At 43.8% G+C, this 19,100-nt stretch overlaps 1 protein-coding gene across 1 annotated transcript in view; it reads left to right on the top strand.

The window, feature by feature from the left end:
- Nucleotides 1-5,069: 5,069 nt before the first annotated feature.
- RASGEF1C (RasGEF domain family member 1C) overlaps nucleotides 5,070-19,100 on the top strand; it is a gene marked incomplete at its 5' end in the record, with an annotated part of 28,744 nt that continues 14,713 nt past the window's right edge. The window contains 5 exons of the mRNA XM_083871872.1: nucleotides 5,070-5,246; nucleotides 6,816-6,938; nucleotides 9,452-9,589; nucleotides 14,047-14,259; nucleotides 16,340-16,414. Of these exons, the coding sequence (XP_083727998.1) occupies nucleotides 5,070-5,246; nucleotides 6,816-6,938; nucleotides 9,452-9,589; nucleotides 14,047-14,259; nucleotides 16,340-16,414 (726 nt within the window). The remainder of the gene's footprint in view (nucleotides 5,247-6,815; nucleotides 6,939-9,451; nucleotides 9,590-14,046; nucleotides 14,260-16,339; nucleotides 16,415-19,100) is intronic.

Here is a 19,100-nt window from a genome sequence, read left to right as displayed (position 1 = left end):
GGGTTTGGTGATTGTTTGATCAGAAAAGACTTTTGCAGGATTGAGATGGGATGAGAGAAGTCTCCTATCTTGATTCCAAACTCACTCTGGATTAGGTGTGTTTGTTAAAGTCTGAGCCTTGCCAAATTAATGCTTGACTTGGGTCTCCCTTGGTTTGTCCCCTGCCCATGCTCCCTGAATCCCGATTTGCTTGAGTGACCCTGGAGCCTCCCTGATGGCACAGATGGATACTCAGCCTCCACACCATCCCTTACCACCCTCTCTAGCTCCTGTAATTCTGCTGGGAGATTGTCAGGAGCTTGTGCCTTTCATCCCTGAAGTGGGAAGGCTTTTATTTATTTGGTTGATCCGAAAGTTAAGTGGGTGGGAAGATAAGTCGGCAGCCCCGTTCCCTTCGTCACATGGCACCAACTCTTGTTTCCCCTTGAGAGAGGCAGAGCAGATGGAAGGCAGAGATGAAATGAAGATCAAAAGTAAACAGTGTGATTAGGTTTTTGATAAAGGATAAAACACTTATCACATCAAAGGCACTGAAAACCACATTAAATGTTTCCTGAACATTTCGTGTCCATGTAAGCATTAACTGTACTTGCCATGGGGACACTTGTAACAGCAAGTGGTGGAGCTGGTGGGTATTTACCCTCCTGGCTGTGCTGCAGGTCACCTGCCTGGCCCAGGAAGGCAGAGCTGGGAGCCTGCAGCCATCCTTCAGCACCTTGAACCTCTCCTGCCACAGATCCACAGGCCCATGTGCATGCTCAGGACTCCTTTAAGCCTCTTCAGTTTCCCAGGTCTGGGCACTGGTTTTCCAGAGATTCAAGGCACTTGCAGATGTAGATAGGTGCAGAGTTTGTGGGTAACTTTTTTCCCAAGCACCGGTGATCCTCTGGTTCCATGCTTTAGCTCAGTGAATCAAGTCCTGAAATATTTTGTGTAAGCAGCATCATTTGTAGTGAGAAGTCTCTGTGTCTCTTTTCATGACTGTGTTGAAATACTGGGCAGTGCTGGCCAGTGGAGAAAGAGAAAAAGGTGTATGTTGCCATTACTTTTAAAGTGCTGGTGCTGATTGCTCTGGCCACTGCTGGTGGACATAACATTTTGGTAAAATGCAAAATGTTACCAGCCCAGAAGAGCAGGATTTGGTGTTCCCTTTTCCAGGTAGTGCTGAGTCCAATCTGGCTTTGTTTCCAGTTCATCACCTTGTTTTTCTGTAGGCAAGGAAGGAGGCACATGCCCTGTCTTCTGCCCCATGGGAGGTTCTGTGAAATAGAGACCAATCCCAGAAAGAGTCTGCCCCTGGATTTTCCTTTTGTATTTTTTAACCAGTGCAGAAACATTTTTCTACCTCCTGCTTTCAGCCCTTCAGAGCACAGAGGTAGTTTAAATGCTGTATGTGTGCAGCCACACACAGTGTATCATCAGTCATTTTGCGTGTTGAGGGTGGAAGTTTGCCCTTCACTAACATTTCACCATCTCACTTCCTCCAGAGCACCACTTATCAAGTGAAATTGGCATCAGATTTGCTTCTGAAATGAGAGGAACAGCAAAACATTTTGTATTGAATTGGATGAAAGTTCATGGAAGAACCTGCTGAATGTTCACATGCTTAAATCTTATTGACTTCATGTTAAGTTCAAGAGGTTTTCAAGTGAGGTTTTGAGTAATTTTTGCCACATTTGAGCTGTTGTTTCCAGGAAAAGTGGAAAAACCTTTTTACGCCAAAGTGGACTTCTTTACAAATATCTAATAATCTGGACTCAAGTTTTACTTGCCAGGGTTTACATTAAAAGCTCAGAAATGGGGCAATACTTGAATGGAAGTGTGTGAGAGTCACAGAGAAGGTAATTAGAAGCGACTGCTTGCACTCATTAGTCCAAGCTCCCACATGAAGCAGGGCTTGAAGTTTGCACAGAGTCTTGTCTAGTTGAGTTTTGAAAACCTCCCAGGATGGAAATTGAACATCCTTTCCAGGTCTCTCTTCCAATTTCACACAGTGCTCAGGGGATGATTTTCTCTTCAGCTGGAATTTCTCTGCTGCAGCCTGGGAGTGCTGCCTCTCATCCTGTCACTGTGCTCTTCAGGGAAGGCTCTGCCTCTGTCTGTGCTGCCTTTTCCATCATCCAGAGAGTTCAATAAGACAAATCTCCTTGGTTGTTTGCTTGTTTGTTTTCCTCTCAGTGCTCCCCTTGTTTCTGTATTCTCTGAGTAATTGACAGCAGAACCATGCCTGTGTATTTGGGCTCTTTCAAAGACAGATCTTGTTTCTATTTAGTACTCTTGAAAAGAGAATTCTGGAAATGTATGATCAGAAAAAGAAATTAGATGGTGTGAGCAGAGAAGTCCCTGTCCCGAATTCATGTCTGCCAATTGCTAATGTTAGTTATTTTTGAGCTTAGTAATGCCAGAGGCTTTTATCCTTTGTACAGCTGGCTTCATCCTGCTGTGAATGTAATGTGAAAGGGAGCAAAAGGCATCTGTTAAAACCTTCAGGTCTTCTTTGGTGGCAAGTAAGGTGGCAATCATGCACCAGCTCAGATATGATACAGGCCTTGCCTGAAAACTTGAGGTTAGACCAGGAATTTCATAATAAAATATCAAATTTAATTTCTTGACAATACCCAAGACAGATGTCTCAGTGACAGTTGTACAGCTGTTTTATTTCCTTTTAAAAAAATGTAACTTTTTCTTAAAAGGCATTACCATGTATTTCAGTGAGATTTCTCATTTAATAAGATGCAAAAGCTCAGGCAATATCCTGTTTAGATGGTTTCTATTTGATAATAAAAATGGTTTTGACAGTGAGAGATTGCACCAAATAAATCATTACTTGTGAGTTCTGTTTTATGCTGCAGCCAGGATGTGTCCTGTAAGTTCACAGCTATTTTAACTTTTTTCTTTCCTCATCTAGACAGCTGTATGTCCATGAGATTTATTTCTTGATCTATGTGGACATGAAATCCTTCTTGGGATTATTGCCATAGAAACAAGCCATAACATAGAGTGTGTTAGAAGTAACAAATGGGATTTGGCAGTCCTTCCCATTTACTACACAGAATCTGAGCTATGTAGTACAAAAAGCAGCAATTACTTGCCCTCAGAGCTTTATTAACAGGCACATCTGCACATTCATTAGAACTGAATGCTTCAACTTCCATCCTGGCTGGGATGGCATTTACAGATTCAGGTCTTTAAACTAAAATCCAACATCTAGTTTATTTTCCAGTCAAGATAGGAATAGGTCAGGTTTGACATTTTGGTTCCCTTTTCTTGGTTGCAAATCCCAGAGGCAGCCCTTGTGAGCCTCCCAGGAGATAAGTGATCAAACTGCTGGCTCCAGGGAACGGTCCCTCCTTTGAAGGATGAAGTCACCCAAGTTTTGCTTGTAAAGCCTGATCTCCCACGGAGGTGGGACTCAGCTCCCAGCCTCTCCCAGGGCCTCACACCCTGCCAGGCTGACAGGAATGACTCCCTTCTTGGTGGCCCAGGGTGGTTCTGAGCTGGGGGAGTAGATGGGTTGTACCAGGCAGGGAAGGGTTTTCTGCAGGAGTGAGCACAACAAGCTGTACCTGGAGCTGAGGCTGAGCTGATTGTCTGGGTCACAGCACAGCTGCTGATATACATGAGGGAAAAAGGCAAACTCCAAATTCCAAGCCAAATCCATGGGTCAGCTTTTGAAATTGTATGGGATAGTGAAGAGGCAGAAAAGCAGAGGGAACAGAACACAGAAAGTGCAGAGGAATATATTAAAACCCAAGATGTGTCTGCTGTCTCTGTGTGCCTGAGCCCTGTCAGTGCTGTCACCATGGCCCTGGGCTGTGGGAGGTCAGTGCTGGCTCAGCAGGGCACAGGTTGCAGATCCTGCTTGGCTCTGGTGCTCTTCTCTTCTCTCTTTCTTATCCTCCTTTTATGAATGAGGTAAAATCAAACATGGAAACAGTCAGGTCACGGAGGGGTCCCTTGTACAGACCTGGAAGGGAGCACACACTATTCTTTTCCCATCCATGTCCTATAATGCTGCCTCTAGCCAAGAGAGGAGCAGCTTCCAGGGGGGATTTCAGAGGCAGCTGGAGATGCTTTAAAGCTCTCAGGGCAAAATCTCTCATTCCTCTGCAGCAATTCAAAAACAAAACAACTTTGCTCAACAGGAGGAATATTAAAAGCTGATTGTAAACCACAAAATCAAGATGAAACCTAGAATGCAACCTGAAAAACTCAGATAAGTGAAATAGAGGGATTTGAATCTGGGCTATGCTCAGAGTCTGCCTGGCCTCCTTTTCAGAAGTGCTGAGTACTGAGCAGCTCTAGTGAAGGTGATGAGTGCTCAGGATTTCTTTGAAACATTTATTTAGTACCTAAGTATAGATCTAGGACTGACTAACTTCAGGCTCCAAATATAGTTCAGGTGTCTGCCTTCTCCCTCTTCCTCATTTCTCTATTTCTTGCTATTTAATCTCTCCATCAACTCCCACATTCTCTGTTTCCTCCAACTCCCTTAATTTTCCATCCTCCCCCAGTTGGCTTCTGCTCCTGCTTATATCTCCTCACCCACTCTGACACCTCTGCTGTCCCATGGGAGCCACAGGGTATTCTCCAAGGTCCATCCCTAGCAAGCTCTAGATGGCACCCCTTATCTCTCCCTCACACCCCAAACTCTCCCTGCCTCATTCTCAGGAGGGCAGAAGTTCGAACAAACTGCTTCATCCTGTTCAGGAACCTGCTGAGGGTTTAAATCCCAAGTATATCTCCTCTCCTGTGTGGGCCTGACCAGAGATGGCAGTGAAAAGGGAGTCATCACAGACACTCTTGACTGGGGGAGAGCCCAAAGTAGCTGCCATCACCTTCTGGCCCAAAAGCATAAATCAAAATGTCCCATTTTGTGTGCTCTGCCTGTTGCAGGTGTGATCTGCCAGTGCCAGCAATGAAAGAGACATGAAGGTTATCAAGAAGGGATCATGTTAATTTTGTGAACAGGAAACTCCTTGTTAGTGACTGTGTTCTTCAAATCAGCCAGAAGACAGATGTGGCTGTGGGTCTGATGGATCTTGTCCCTGTCTCTGTTGCAGGAAGGCATGCCCCAAACGCTGACTTCTACCAGTATGTTTACCCCATGTGGCTTCAGCCCTCATCTACATACTTCGAAGGAAGGAGAACAAGGAGGGCTGATCTTCCAGGATGGAAACCTTACCTCAGCATCTCTGGATGCTCTAATCCAGCATCTGATACCTACGACTGATTACTACCCTGAAGTAAGCAATTCACAGTATAATAAATGATTTAATTTTGATGAATTGGGGCAGTGCTTTATGCAAAAGTGCAAATGTGTTAAATTTTGAATTAAGAGGGCTCATTTAAAAGCTGCATACAATTAAAGCTTGGTAAGTTGATGCATTGCTTTAAATGCTGTTTCACTGCTCTATAATTGTTCCCATGAAAAAGCAGATCCCAAAGATGATACTGCCTTTAAATAAGAGAACAGGGTAGAGGGAGCTGTCGTGGTGATGAATTAGTGATGTAGCAGTTGGAGCACTTCAAAAATAGCATCACTTCCCAGAGAGGTTTAGAGGAAAACTGAAGCAAAAAAACTCCCAAGTCTGAACTGGCATTAAATTAGCTGAATTTCAGTGGCTGCTGGAGTCATCCAGGTTTGCCTGTATGTACAGAGCATTCCCTTGGTGACAGCAGAGATGCTTCTTCTGGTGGGTTTACCTGGTATTGTATTCACAGCTTGGCAGTCACTGGACAGCAGCGACTAATCCTTGCTCCATCAATGGAAATTAAGTGTTTCCTCACCAAGAGTATGAGGATCTAAACTGGAAGCAGGTTTATGGTCCTGCAAGCTATTAACTTCACTGGATTTTGCACATCCTCAGTGGAATTCAGGCAGAGTTTGACTGCAAGACTTTAAAGTGCTAATATATCTCCATGGCTTGTATTTCAAAGCACAGAGGAGCATTGACTTCTGGGTACTTGAGGAGACTGGGAAAGCTATCAATGCAGGGCAGGCAGCATGGTTTAAATTACCCAGAGCTCAGTTTCTGATCAGCTAAAAATAAGTAATAAAGAAGCATCTCAATTAGGAAAAAAAAAAAAAAAGGGAACAGAAAGGCAATAAAAATAGGTAATGGACAGATCAAGCTGTGAGATTTTCATTAGGCAATGTGTGATATGTAATATTATACCTGCTGCTTGGGAGCATGGCTAGGGCTGAGGGAAAGGAGATAATTCAGGTGCAAGGATGCAGGGAGGGGTCAGGATGCAAACAACTGAGACTTCATGCATGCATTTTAAATTCACTGCTGGAATAATTTGAATAATCCAAGGATTTATCTAGCAGACCTGCTTCCCACAGCTTCACAGATGTGGAGCTGCATATGATATGACTTGGCTGATAGAAATGAAATTTGGGGAGTTAATAGAATAAATGAAATATTGCTTAAAATATGCTGGGTGAGATCTCTTCAGCAATGGGAAGATGTGGCTGATGTGAGGGTGTCTGCAGCTCCCAACCCGGCACAACACAGAGATTTCTGCCCATTTACCTTTACTATCTCCACCATCCTGGTTGTGCTGTCTCCTGTACCTGGGCTTGCTCCTGCACACTTTCTTCACTGGATGTTTGCCCAGGCTTTAGGTAACCAAGGGCTGGGAGTGGATGCTGTGGAGGAAGGAGATGCTGCTGCCCCCTGTGCCCAGTGTAACCAGTTCCATATTCAGAGTCAGGAATTGTTATGTCTTTTAGATAAAAAAGGTCTTGCCAAGTAAAAATGAAAAATCTGTGGCTGCTTACAGTAGGTCTACTTGTCTTTGTCCTGCAGAAAGCCTATATCTTTACATTCCTGCTGAGTTCCAGACTCTTCATCGAGCCCCATGAGCTTTTGTCCCGAGTTTGTCACAAGTGCATTGAGCAGCAGCGGCTGGATGACCCCGTGCTGGACAAGGTTAGTTTATCTTTACAGCAGAAAAATATGAGCTATTTTCAATGGGTAGGGGATTCTGGGGCTCTGGTGTGTGTCCTTTGCCTCTCTTTAGATTGAATGAAGCTTTCTCAAAATGGATTTGCCACTGAGATCCTGACATTGAGGCATCCTGGTATCCATGTCTGAGAGCAACGCTCATAGTCACTTCAAATCTTCTAATTTTCCCTTTCCCCCTGTCTCAGTCTTCCCAGGTGACTTTCCCTCTTAACTTCTTTAAGGCTCTGGTTGAAGCCTGCAGGATGCAAGGAGGTAGGACATAACCCTCACACACTGTCAAGTGCAGATGTCCACACACCACTCTCTCTCCCATTTTTACTTAATGTCTCTGCCCCTTTCTTTTCTTGAACCTGGTACAGTACTATTTCCTTTTGGCCTTCCCTGTCACTTTGGGCACTGTGTAACAGGGGCAGGTGCCCACCACCCTCCTGCCCTCTGTGCTGCAGAGTGGCACCAATGGAGCACTGGGAATGGGCAGGAGCAGCAGTGAGGCCTTGACAGGTGAACAGAGTGAGAAAATCTGAGCTGTTCCTGCCTCAGCACTCCTCCCATTTTGCCCCAGGGACTGTGCAGACTGGTGCAGTGTGCAATACGTGTGCATCCTCTGGCAGTGCCACAGACAGTGCAGTAGTGCTGGATCCCACTGGATGCTGTTCAGTGCTGGATTCTGCCCAAGCTCTCCTTGCTGCATTTATGAACACTTGTTGGTACATTATCTGGAGCAGGAGATGCACCTTCAGAGCAGTGGAGGGGGAAAGAATGTGCATTTGTTGCAAATTTCCATAAACACCAAAATTTTGAAATTGTTTTCAGGATCAGGCTTTCCAGCTTTGAAACTGTCAGTCTGGCATCAAATACTGAGTTACTCACATCTGACCATGTGCTTGTTTTTGCACAGGTAACTGGTTCCATGAGTAACAGGAACTCTGCCTTCACTGTGGAGAGCCATTCTCCAGAATGTTCAGCAATCCCAGACCTGGGTTACCCATACAGCTAGTGTTAATAGAAATAGCTGTATGGGGTGAACCATGCAAAACAAGTTTTCTAAGGTGTGAGGTTCTATTCTCCAGTTCTATGACAGATACAAGTTTAGGAGGATTAAATGTGAGCATTGCAAAGTTCTGCTGCTCATTAAACTTTTACAAAATAAGAAACACTGTCTTATGGAGACCTCTTATCTGCCTGAAGTGCATCTGGATTTTGTAGCAACACAGGGCTGGTGGGACACAGCTGATTTTGTGTTCCCGAGTGTGGGGCTGATTTTGAAACTTTGTACACAAGCAACCTCCCATCCCATGTCCTGTGACTTGCACAAAGTCCTCTCCATCAATTCGTAATGCAGTTTACACAGCTGGAGCAAATGTCTCCCCAGACCTTTGTAGTTTCCAATAAAGCTTTCCCTTTAGCAGCCACCTGCTGGTCTTTGAGCCTGAGCTTAATGCTAGCTGACAGCAGTTATTTTTAGAAATGTGGTTCATTGAAACCTGTTGTTGGTGGAAAGCTGAAATATGCATTTTAACCACCTTGGTTGAAAAACAAAGAGCTGGGGAGCTTAAGAGTGTAATTTTTCCTGATTACAGGGTATACTTAAGCTGCAGTACGTGGGGATGCAGAAGAAGGCTGTTTGTTTCAGTCTGTGTTTTCTGTAAATAAAAATGCAGTTTGTTGTTTAACACCATTTCCTTTTCACATAATGGGAGATAAAAGCTTTGGGAGCAGCCACACTGGCTGTCTTTTGAGATAACACTAATTCACCAGTTGTGCCATTCCCTGCATTTCCCTCCTTGCCCCATCCCGACTATTTCCACTGCCACATCCTCGGATAAATCTCCACCAGAAGTGGGCATCAGCTGTATGCTATGTGAGTGTCCTTGTCCCATCATGACCTTGAGTTCATGAGGGAAGAGAGCAACATTACCAGCAGCCCAGGTAAAGTTACAAAAGTGCTGCTGTTTTGTTCATCTTTTCTTCATTGAACATCTGCCACTGGTCAGTAAGCAGTTTTTTTCATACAGCCAGAAAGCAAAGGAGCAAAAAATCTCTTTGTTGGTCAAGAAATTCATTGCAGTTTTTCAGAGAATGATGAATATATATATAGAAGGGTTGTAAGTACAAAAGGGAAGAACAAATGGTTTGAATCAGCAAAAAGGCCAAATGTTTTTAAAAAAGGTATAAAGGTTGCACCAACAAAATGTCAATCCAGCCATAAACAGGCCAATTGCATGTGCAGAATACTTAAATCTGCATGTAAAACAGGCAGTTGTGCATGCACCTGAGTTCTGGTACATTTTGCATGCCAAAATGTATTATTTGTGCACTACACTCTTTGTATGCATGTGTGCAGGTTTTGCAGGTGCAACACAAATGCCTTCTTTGAAAACCTGGCCCCACACTCACTGACACACACAGTGAGGGACTTTAATGAGTAAATGTTTCATTCCCTGCCCATCATTTTGCAAAAATGGTTTGCATTTCAGGCTCGAATCAGGAAATTTGGACCCAAAATCTTACAGTTGCTGACAGAGTGGACAGAGACATTCCCGTATGACTTTCAGGAAGAGCGGATGATTGGCCACCTGAAAGACATGATTCACAGGATAGCCCCATGTGATGAGGTGAGGATGCCTGACTTGGGATGTTCTGCTGATATGTTAAGTTCATCTTCCCACTTGGTTCCTCCTTTTCCTCTTTTTTCTGCATTCTGTTCCATGCCTCTTCCTGGATACTCTCAAGAGTTTTATTCTCCAATAACATAAAAACATGTAGTGTCTTCCCTGAAAGCCACATCTCCCTTTGGGTGCTCCTGAAGCAGTGAGCCCTGGAATTTGTCTCCTGCACATCAGATTGTAGGATAACAACATTCCCATTTTATAGAAGGAATATATGAGGGCATAGCATAGACAGAACATGCTGGTGACAATTCAAATAGCAGCAGAGCTGTGATCTCCCAAGTTAGAATCATAGAATCACAGACTGCTTTTGGGTTGGAAGGGACCTTAAAGACCATCTTGTTCCACAGCCCTGCCATGGACAGGGACACCTTCCTCTAGACCAGGTTGCTCCAAGCTCTGTCCAACCTGGCCTTGAACACTTCCATGAGTGGGGCATCCACAGCTTCTCTGGATCCAAGTTCTTACATTTAAAGAAAATACTAGTCTTAGTGGACATGTAGCTTGTCTGGGAGCATGGAAGTGGCAGAAGACAGCAGTGTGTGGCCTGCTGAGCACAGACTCAGGTTAGATGTCTGTATGATCCTGGTGTTCAAATATGTGAGCTCTGTGTGTGGCACAGGGGATCACAGTGAATGGAGCCTCTGGGAGACCTGCTTGCAAATTCAGGTGGGTGAACCTCATAAATTAATTTGGAAACATTAAAAAGACCACAAAGTTCATGAAAATAATAAGCAAATAGTACACTGAGAGTCTCTAATTACTTTTAGGTTAACCATGGGATGTGGAAAAATTCAGTTCCACTGGCTACATGAAGGCCTGGCCTCAAGCCACAGAGGGGTGCAGTCCAGTAGAACAAGAACATACCCATGAGGATGAGAGAGAGAAGAGTGGAGAGAGGATAGAAGGAATTAGCAGGGCTGCAGCACAACAAAAATTAAATTGAGCTCTCTTATGCACATGAAATATGTCATAAATGGGAACAGCTGCTCTTGGACTGGGCTGGCATCATGTCTGGCACTTTCAGGGAGCTGTTGGCTGGCATGGACTGACTGGCTGGGCTGGGCAGGACAGGGAAGCAGTGGTGGAGGTGAAGGCAACAAAAAAAACTTAGAGCCAACTGGCTTTAGTTCCATTTGGCAGAGTAGTAGAATTCCCTCAAGGAAAAGAGGGAGGACTTGCTCCTGGCCAGCCATGACAAAAGATGCCTTGCAGCCCTTCAGCATCAGAAACCCACACAGAGCCACCAGAACTGTGTCCACTGGAAAGAAGGAACCAAAGAGTGGAGAACAGGAGCACACTTAGCATGTGCTCTTTAGCAGCAGTAGTTGCCCTGATGAAGAATCATAAATGCTATAAATCAACTTTCTGCATGCAAAGCAGTGGTTTGTTTGCCTAACCTGAGCAAGCACTGCACACCTTTGCTGTGTACAAATGCTTGTGGGTGCCCTGGGGGGCCTCAGACTACATTAGTTTCAAATCACTGTTTTTCAGATATTACTAGGCACTGTAATTGCAAGTGATTATGCCTGAGCAAAATCAATAATTAATTTAAGAAACACCTCATATCCTCCAAATGCAAATTTCCTTTTTTCGAGGGACAGCATAGAAGAGTGATGGTGGCTGTTAGTTTTTTGGAAGAAACTTGTTCCCATTGTGAACCACAGAAATTAAAGACTGAAGGATTTGTGATGTCATCCAGTCCATGTAGGTCAGTGCAGGATTTTCCCCTGCAGTGTCTGCTCCTGTCCTTTGTAGAGTCCACTTTCTAAAGGCTGTGATGTGCTTATAAAGGTGTCCATGCTGAGAAGCATTTCTTAGTAAGTGCTGTGATTTGCATTTAGAGTTAGAAATTTTAATTAAAATTTGAGCTCCTAAGCCACCTGCTGAGGCCTGCTGTCTTCAGAGGAACTTTCCTAGTTAAGAAAGAAACATTTTCTTTAAATATTAAACAGTAGTGTGCTTCTTTTGACTGTTAATGTGGCAGTGAAGTGAAATTGGTTGATAAAGTCCAGCATGTAGCCCCTGTACGGTGGGGGGTCACTTTGTGGCAAGATAATTACCAGCATGTTGAAGGTAATGAACAATGTTGTTTTCAGTTAGTGGCTGTAGTTTAAAGAAGGCAGGAAAGGCTTTTAGAAGGGCAAAAGCAGGATTCTTTTTTTTTTTTTTTTTTTTTTTTTAATTTCTCTCCCTATGTGCACAGAAAAGCTCTCTAGGCAAGGGTGCACCCAGCTGATTTCCAGTGCATCTCTTTAAGAGCTCTGATTTCTGTGTAATTGTTTGTGTCCTTTAAGTGTCTCTCTTTTTTTTTTTTTTTCATTCTTTATTATGATTGGTTTACCTGAGTCTTTGTTTACTGTTGTCTATATCTATTTTTTGTGCCATTCCCATTATTCCCTACAAAACAAGGTGAAACTGGATCTCTTGATAAAGATTTGTTGAAAGACTGGTTAATATGCATGTCTTTCAAGCAATTTTATGTGGCTTTTTGGCTTTTCATCTAAACTGTGAAGAATTTGATACTGCATAGACATGGCCAGTCCAAGAATTTTCATCCAAACTCCTTTTAGAAAGAGAAGCTGGATTTCCAGCCAAGCCTTTAGCCAGATGTTTTATATTCATTAGAAGGCTTGGCTTTCAGTGCTGTTCCCCCACCCCCAAAAAACTGAATTTCCCGTTTACAAAATAAGTTCACAAAATGCCAAATATGTCACTATTTGAGTTTTCACTAAAAAAATCACACTGTGTTCACAGAGCTTCATAAGCTGTCTTGGGATTTGCAAACATACCTGGATGTAAAACAGAGAAATATTTAGATGGTGGTCAGTAGTTTGGGTCCAGAACAGGCTTTGTAAATCAAAAGTGTGACCATCTGTTGACATGAGGATTTACATGAAGAAGGCCTTTCTTGGAGCTAATATACATCAGGAACAGATAAAAACTAAAAGAGTGGGAGTTTATTTTTCTCAGTCAATTTTCTCTCCACCTTTGGGATTTGATTCCAAATACATTGTGCGTTGTCATTCTCCAAGACATGTCCCTCCTGCCTTCTGGGTACTTGCTTCATTTCAGATTTAACAGCTCTATTTTGCCAAAAAAAAAAGAAGCCTGACTACATCCTGCTTATCTGGTACATGTTCTAGCCCAGCTCAAGAGAGCATCTTCCTTAAGTGAAAGGAAAGCAATATAAGTCCAAGAGAGCAATATGAAATCTTTTGTTAGAAAAGCTGCATCACAGTTATAAAGTGTTGTGGCAAAAGTTGAAACACTTGGGACATTCTAAAGGTTTCCAGCCTTTCCTACCCTGTAATGAAGACAGAGTAGATGTGAGAAGTTATTCTTCACTGAGAAGTAGGAGGAGGTGCTGTCTCCAATGTGCAGATTGGATTCTGTGCAGGTGAGAAAAGCACTAACTCTGGTTTCTGGTTCTTTGAACACTTAAAACATCAATGCTGTCAATGCCTAACACTGAAGACTATCCACAGCCTACAGAACTCTAAAGACAGGGCTGGATCTAAACCATGGGATTACATCCCAAAAGTTCACTTGAGCTACATCCAGCTTGGGCCATGACATAGGTGTGTGCTGTTCTTTGTGGGGAGGCACAGTCTAGCCAAGGACATTTCCAATTAACCTTGTCCTTAGAACCCATCCACCAGTTCTGTTATCTCAGTTTTGTGATGTCGGCATCTGTCAGCCATGAAGAGTTGAAGTAATTTTTTCTGCCCATCCTCCATGGCCAGAGATTCCACTCATTGTAAAGAGTTGCTCCAGCTCTGAGAACAACCTGGGCAGGTTGGTAATGATGATCCTGCTGAGCACATAGCTGGGCTTGGAATACAATATGAGCTTCCTTCAGTAGAAATTAACATTTGGATATTAAATACTCAAAGCTGCACAATGCTCCAGCCACTCCAGCTGGGTAGCAAGCAGCTGCAAGCTTCTTCTGCATTCAGATCAAAAGGATGGAGAAAATAGCATTAGGAACATTTCTTATTCCTAATAAGAGTTGACAAGGCAGCATTAACAGGTAGAGTTCTCAGCCAAAACATAGCTGACATAAAAGATAGGTACCAAAAGCTGCAGTGCTCCAGAAAGCTGCAGTAACTCATGTTGTAGCATTGCCTTTCCTTTGAACCTGATGTTGGCAGGAATCTGGAGTATCAGTGCCAGCCCAACCCACCAGTCCTGCCTGCCTCTGCTCTTGACTGCAGTCCCTGTGTCCAGAGCACAGAACTGTAATTAAGCCAACTGGTTATTCTGAAATAGGCTTGTTGGAAATAAAATGGTAACCTGTTGCTGGCTTAGGAGTATTTTGCAGAAAGGAAAATTCAGCACAAAAAAACCACTCCTATGTCAAGTTTTTTGGGTGGCTTATGTTTCTCTCCCTGTCTCTCCAGGCTTATTGGAAAAAGATGAATCAGCTTTTGCAAGCCCTGAATCAAAAGCTTGCTTCTCTCAGCCATGGGCAAGAAGGGATTGTCAAGATCAGTACTGCTGTCTCTGATAAGCTGGTTGCCTTTAAAACTAAACCTCCATCAATTCAGAGAGAAATCCTGAGTGTCTGCAGTGACCCTTACACCCTGGCCCAGCAGCTGACACATGTGGAGCTGGTAAGTGGGAATGGTTCCCAACTTCTGCAGCCAGAGATGTTATTTTAAGCCATCAGCTGCTAAGTATTCCAGACATAACCAAAAAATGTCTGCACTGCTGCAGCACATCCCATGCTGTATCAGCACTGCAGCAGGAGGCAGGGTTTGACAGGTTAAGAGATGCTTGGGAAGCAAATTATATATCAGAGTGTCCCTGTGCAGCTTGGAGCAGGTCACTGTACTTCAGCTTGCTTATTTGTGAAATGAGAATCCTATCCCAGCAAAGTCAAGTCCCAGGAATGTCACTTCTATAAGGTGCTCAGAGCCCCACAAGCTCTGCAGGTACCATTGAAATGCCTGGTCATTAACCCTTTTATAAATCTGGAAGAAATTTTAGCAGTTCAAATCCATTTCTCCAGATACACAAAGCATGTGAGTTGTCTGATGTGGCTTTCATTCTTCCCTTTGGGATTTTGTGCGTGGACAAATAAGGGTGTGCAGATACCAGCCCCACAAATTCCTGCTGTTCCCCCTGCGCTGGGCTGCAGTCTGCTCCCAAACAGGCTCTTGTGTGAAAAATGGCAGTGCTGAAACCTTGGATGTGCTGTTGTGCTGCACACCCTTCTCCCAGGGCCAGGCCCTCCCCACAGACCTCCTGGGTGTGCACAGGAGAACATAAAACATTGCTGCCATCTGCAGATCTCTTGTTGCTCTGGTGCCCTGCTGCCTGTCCTCCTGTGGACTCTGCTCATCCTTCAGGGGAGAGATGGAGAAACAAAACATAAAATGCTCTGTGGATTGGAGTGAGTATTAGGAAATTAGCCTTTGGATTTCTGAAGATAGTTTATATTCTATTTGTCAAAAAGTGGAATAGTTAGTTTTCAAAACATGCAGCTTTGGCTCTCTTTGCTTTACATAACTTAAGCCAGAGAGTAGAACTCCTTTTGAATGGAGTTTTTTCGTGCTTTTGTGTTTTTCCTCCTCCACGGTGCAACTGTCTTCCAAGGGAAGATTCCCTGTAACTGAGGCATCACTGCCATTTTAAAACAGATGCAGCTAGAGATTTTAATTCCACTGTACCGTAATAAATTCTTTCTACCTTCTCTTTCATTGCTATGTCTGATACATCAAGTGCTCTGCGCTGAAACTGTCTGATGCTTATTTGTTAGTAAGAATTATTTGATACTTATTTAAAACAGTTATTGATTAGTAAGAGCCCTATACAATTATCAGTGTTAAGGTGACAGGCCCAGAGAAAAAACATAGGACTAGACATAAAATTTTCCCTTGAGCAGAATTACCATTTATTTTATTGTTGCTTGAATATTCAAAGTTTGGGCTGTAGGAACTCCAAAATACCTCCTCTGAAATACCTACAACCTACTGAAAACATTTATTTTTCTAATAAACCTGTTTAAGGAGAGTGAAAAAACCTAGCAGGAAAGTCAGTGTGTGGTTGGAGCTGGCACGTTTTTTCAGGAGCTGCTGGAGGTGGCCTCTCTTTTACTAAGAGAGATATGGACACTTTATTTATTCTTGTTTTGTTTAGTGCCTGGGACACTCTCCAGTGTAAGCAAAGCCTTTAATGGGTCATGTGCATCCTCAGTGCCTTCCTTACCCAGTGACCCAGAGCCAGCACCCCGGGGCAGCACCTGAGGGTCAGTGGGCAGGGAGCCAGGGCAGAGCCCTGTGTGGGCAGCTGAGCAGTGGATTGCTGTGGACACCAGATAACAGCATCACTGCCATGGTAACAGCTGGGAAACAAGGCTTTTGAGTGATGCTGGACCACAGCAGGTCTGAGGGAGCACCAAACAGAAATGATGTCTGCTGGCTCCCAGATGAAGCCCAGTAGATCCAGCGCAGTTGAAGGGACTCTTACTGTGGTTTTTCAGTAATGAGACGTATTTATTCTAATTTTCATCTTCCTGCTGACATAGTTCTAATTGTTATTATGAATTTTAATGTCTCGTTAGTTGGCTGTCCACCAGTTCAGTGACACCACTCAGAGCTGACAGAAAATTATTATGTTTTATCAAGAGGAACAGAAGATGTTCTGGCGTGCTTTCTTATTTTTTCTTCTCTCTTCCCACTCCCTCAACAGGAAAGACTAAGTCACATTGGACCTGAGGAGTTTGTGCAGGCGTTTGTACATAAGGACCCTCTGGATGGCACCAAGGTATGGTTTCTCCACAGACACTTGGTCTCCTGTGACCACAGTTTGTCCAGTTGTGATGAGGTCCCCAAGAGCAGGGGACAGTCACAAGCTGACATGGGCCAGGCCAACTGGTGACCTGTGTTGTCGTGGCGAGGATGGGAACCTGTTGGCAGAGCTGGCACTGGCAGGTCACTGCCATTCCTCCTGGTGACAAACTGGCCACCATCCTGATGTCCTTTTGGGCTTTTTCATCCCAACCTGCTTTGACTGGGACAGATGTTTGTGGCTGTGCACAGCAAGGGAATGTCTGCTGCTCTGCTGAAGGACTAAAGGCTGGGGATGTGATGTAATGGCCTCAGTGTGTGCCCAGACACCACAGAAGTGAGTCAGTGCGTCATGAATCAACTCTTCTCTCTCTACACAATGGCTTCTAACCCAAAACACTGCAGGGAACACAGCCTGATCAGGGCTTCATCCAAAGGCTGTGAAAGCCACTTGGAGTCTTTCCACTGATTCCACTGAGGCTTGAAGTAACATTTCAGAGAGTGCCTCAATAAGAAAAGAGGCTTCTTAGCTGGAGAGGGAGAGTCAGAGATTTCACATGCTGTCTGAAGGAAAGGGTGGAAAATTCTTGCCCTGAACTGCATATGCATTCCTACTGAGATCATACATCAATGGCTGAATTTCCTCATTGGATGCCAAAGGTATCAGGAAGACCTGTGTTTGTAGTGCTGCACAAAGAGCACCAAAATACCTTGTAATGGTGAAAAGATGTATGGAAGGATGGAAGGATGAACGGATGGATGGATGGAAGGATGAATGTGCAACATTGGGCCCTTTCCTTCTCTTCTTGGGCCTGTGGAGATTCTGCAGTTTGTTTCAGGATGAGGCACATAGGCAGAGATGGCGTTCCAAGTATTCTGGGCATTGATCACATTATGTAGAAAGGAACTCCAAGGCAGCAAATGTGTGTCAGAAACAGAAGATACCAAACCAGCCACAGTGAGATTTCAGCCACCTGGGCTTCAAGTGATCAAGGCCGATCACAGTGGGAGTAGTCTGGATCTTCATGCTCTATGTGGTTGATTTAGAAAAGCTTCTGTGCCAAGATACAGCCCAGGGGGAGAGCATTGCACACAGAATCACAAAATAGTTTAGGTTGGAAAAGACCTCCAAGATCATTGACTCCAACCCTTAACCCAGCACTGCCAAGACTAAACCATGTCTCCAGATGCCACATCCATACATTTTTTAAATACTTCCAGGGATGGTGATTCCACCACTTTCCTGGGCAGCCTGTTCCAATGCCTGACTACCCTTTCAGTGAAGAAATTTTTCCTAATATCCAATCTAAACCTCTTCTGGCACAACTTGAGGGCATTTCCTTTTTTCCTGATGCTTGTTACTTGGGAGAAGAGACCAGCTCCCTCTTGCCCTACAGCCTCCTTCCATGGAGCTGTGGAGAGCAAGAAGATTCCCCCTCTTTGTCTCCAAGCTGAGCTCCCTCAGCCGCTGCTCATCAGATTTGTGCTCTAGACCCTTCCCCAGCTCCTTTGCCCTTCTCTGGTCACGTCTTTGGACAAAATAGCACAAACCTTATGTGGAGTCATGTTCCCTGACCCATGAAGAACATCCCTGTCAAACACAGGGAGTTGGCTCAGGTCTGAATTCCCTCCAGCTGGAGATAATATTAAACATCTTTCTTGCGTGAGGGCTTCAAAAGGCTTCACTTATGAATGTTTATCAAGCATTCTGAGCTGCAGATGGAAGATGCTTGGGAGGTGCTAAATATTGCTGCCATTTATAAAGCTTAACCTTTAAAAAGCAGTCTGTCTCAACTTTACTGTTGCACATTTTTCACAAGTTTTGCGTTATTAGCTGTGGCTCTTACGCCCTGGCACAGGACAACAGTTCTGAGATGGAAACACTATTTTCAGAACAAAACCTGGGTTTTGTGTACTTTTTGCTGTAATAGGAAACAAGAAACAGAGCACATGAAAAGCAGCTGCCATGGTTAGACTGGGGCTGATTTGGGTTTCCTTTGGGTTTTTGATATTTACATGCTGCTCGCTAACATTTACTTTTGAGATGCTTTAAAAATACACTTTTATTGTATTTGTAGTCTATTCATAAAGTGGCTCAGAATTTCAGTCCTGTTAGGTTTTGCTCCTCCATAGCATGGTACTGTGATTTCTGTTTCTAAGTATGTCTGTATACAGAATCACAGATGAATATTTTCTTACTTTGAATTACCTTGGGAATCATATTAAGCCCCATTTCTGAAGGGGTTCTTAGTCACTGGTTTGCCTTACATAATATGGGTGATTCCATTGACATTAATGGATCTTTGCTTATACATTATGATTTTCCTCTTAGTGGCATGTGTTTATGGTACCTCTGGGAAACGATCATCTTAATAAAACAAAAATCAGTATTCTCTGGTACCCTCTAGTGGATGCTACTGAATGTTCAGACCAATCTCTTGAACTTTAGAGAGCTGAGTGTCCTAGATGGACTGTCCAAGAATTTAAAGCACTTGAATTCTTAATTTAAAGCACTTGAATTCTTAAAATCCCAAGCAACATATTCAGGCTGTGTGAACTGCCCTATCACTCCTCTGAAGTCAAATTTTCTGTTGATGACAAAGGAACTGGAAGAGTTCACCCAAGCATCTGCTCGCATAGTCTGTATCAGTTATGGGAGCTTA

The sequence above is a fragment of the Zosterops lateralis genome (genome assembly GCF_965231275.1).
Source record: "Zosterops lateralis genome assembly, chromosome: 14".
NCBI classification, from domain to species: domain Eukaryota; kingdom Metazoa; phylum Chordata; class Aves; order Passeriformes; family Zosteropidae; genus Zosterops; species Zosterops lateralis.
The sequence above is the reverse complement of the archived record's forward strand: the minus strand, read 5'-3'. Positions and strand labels throughout refer to the sequence as shown.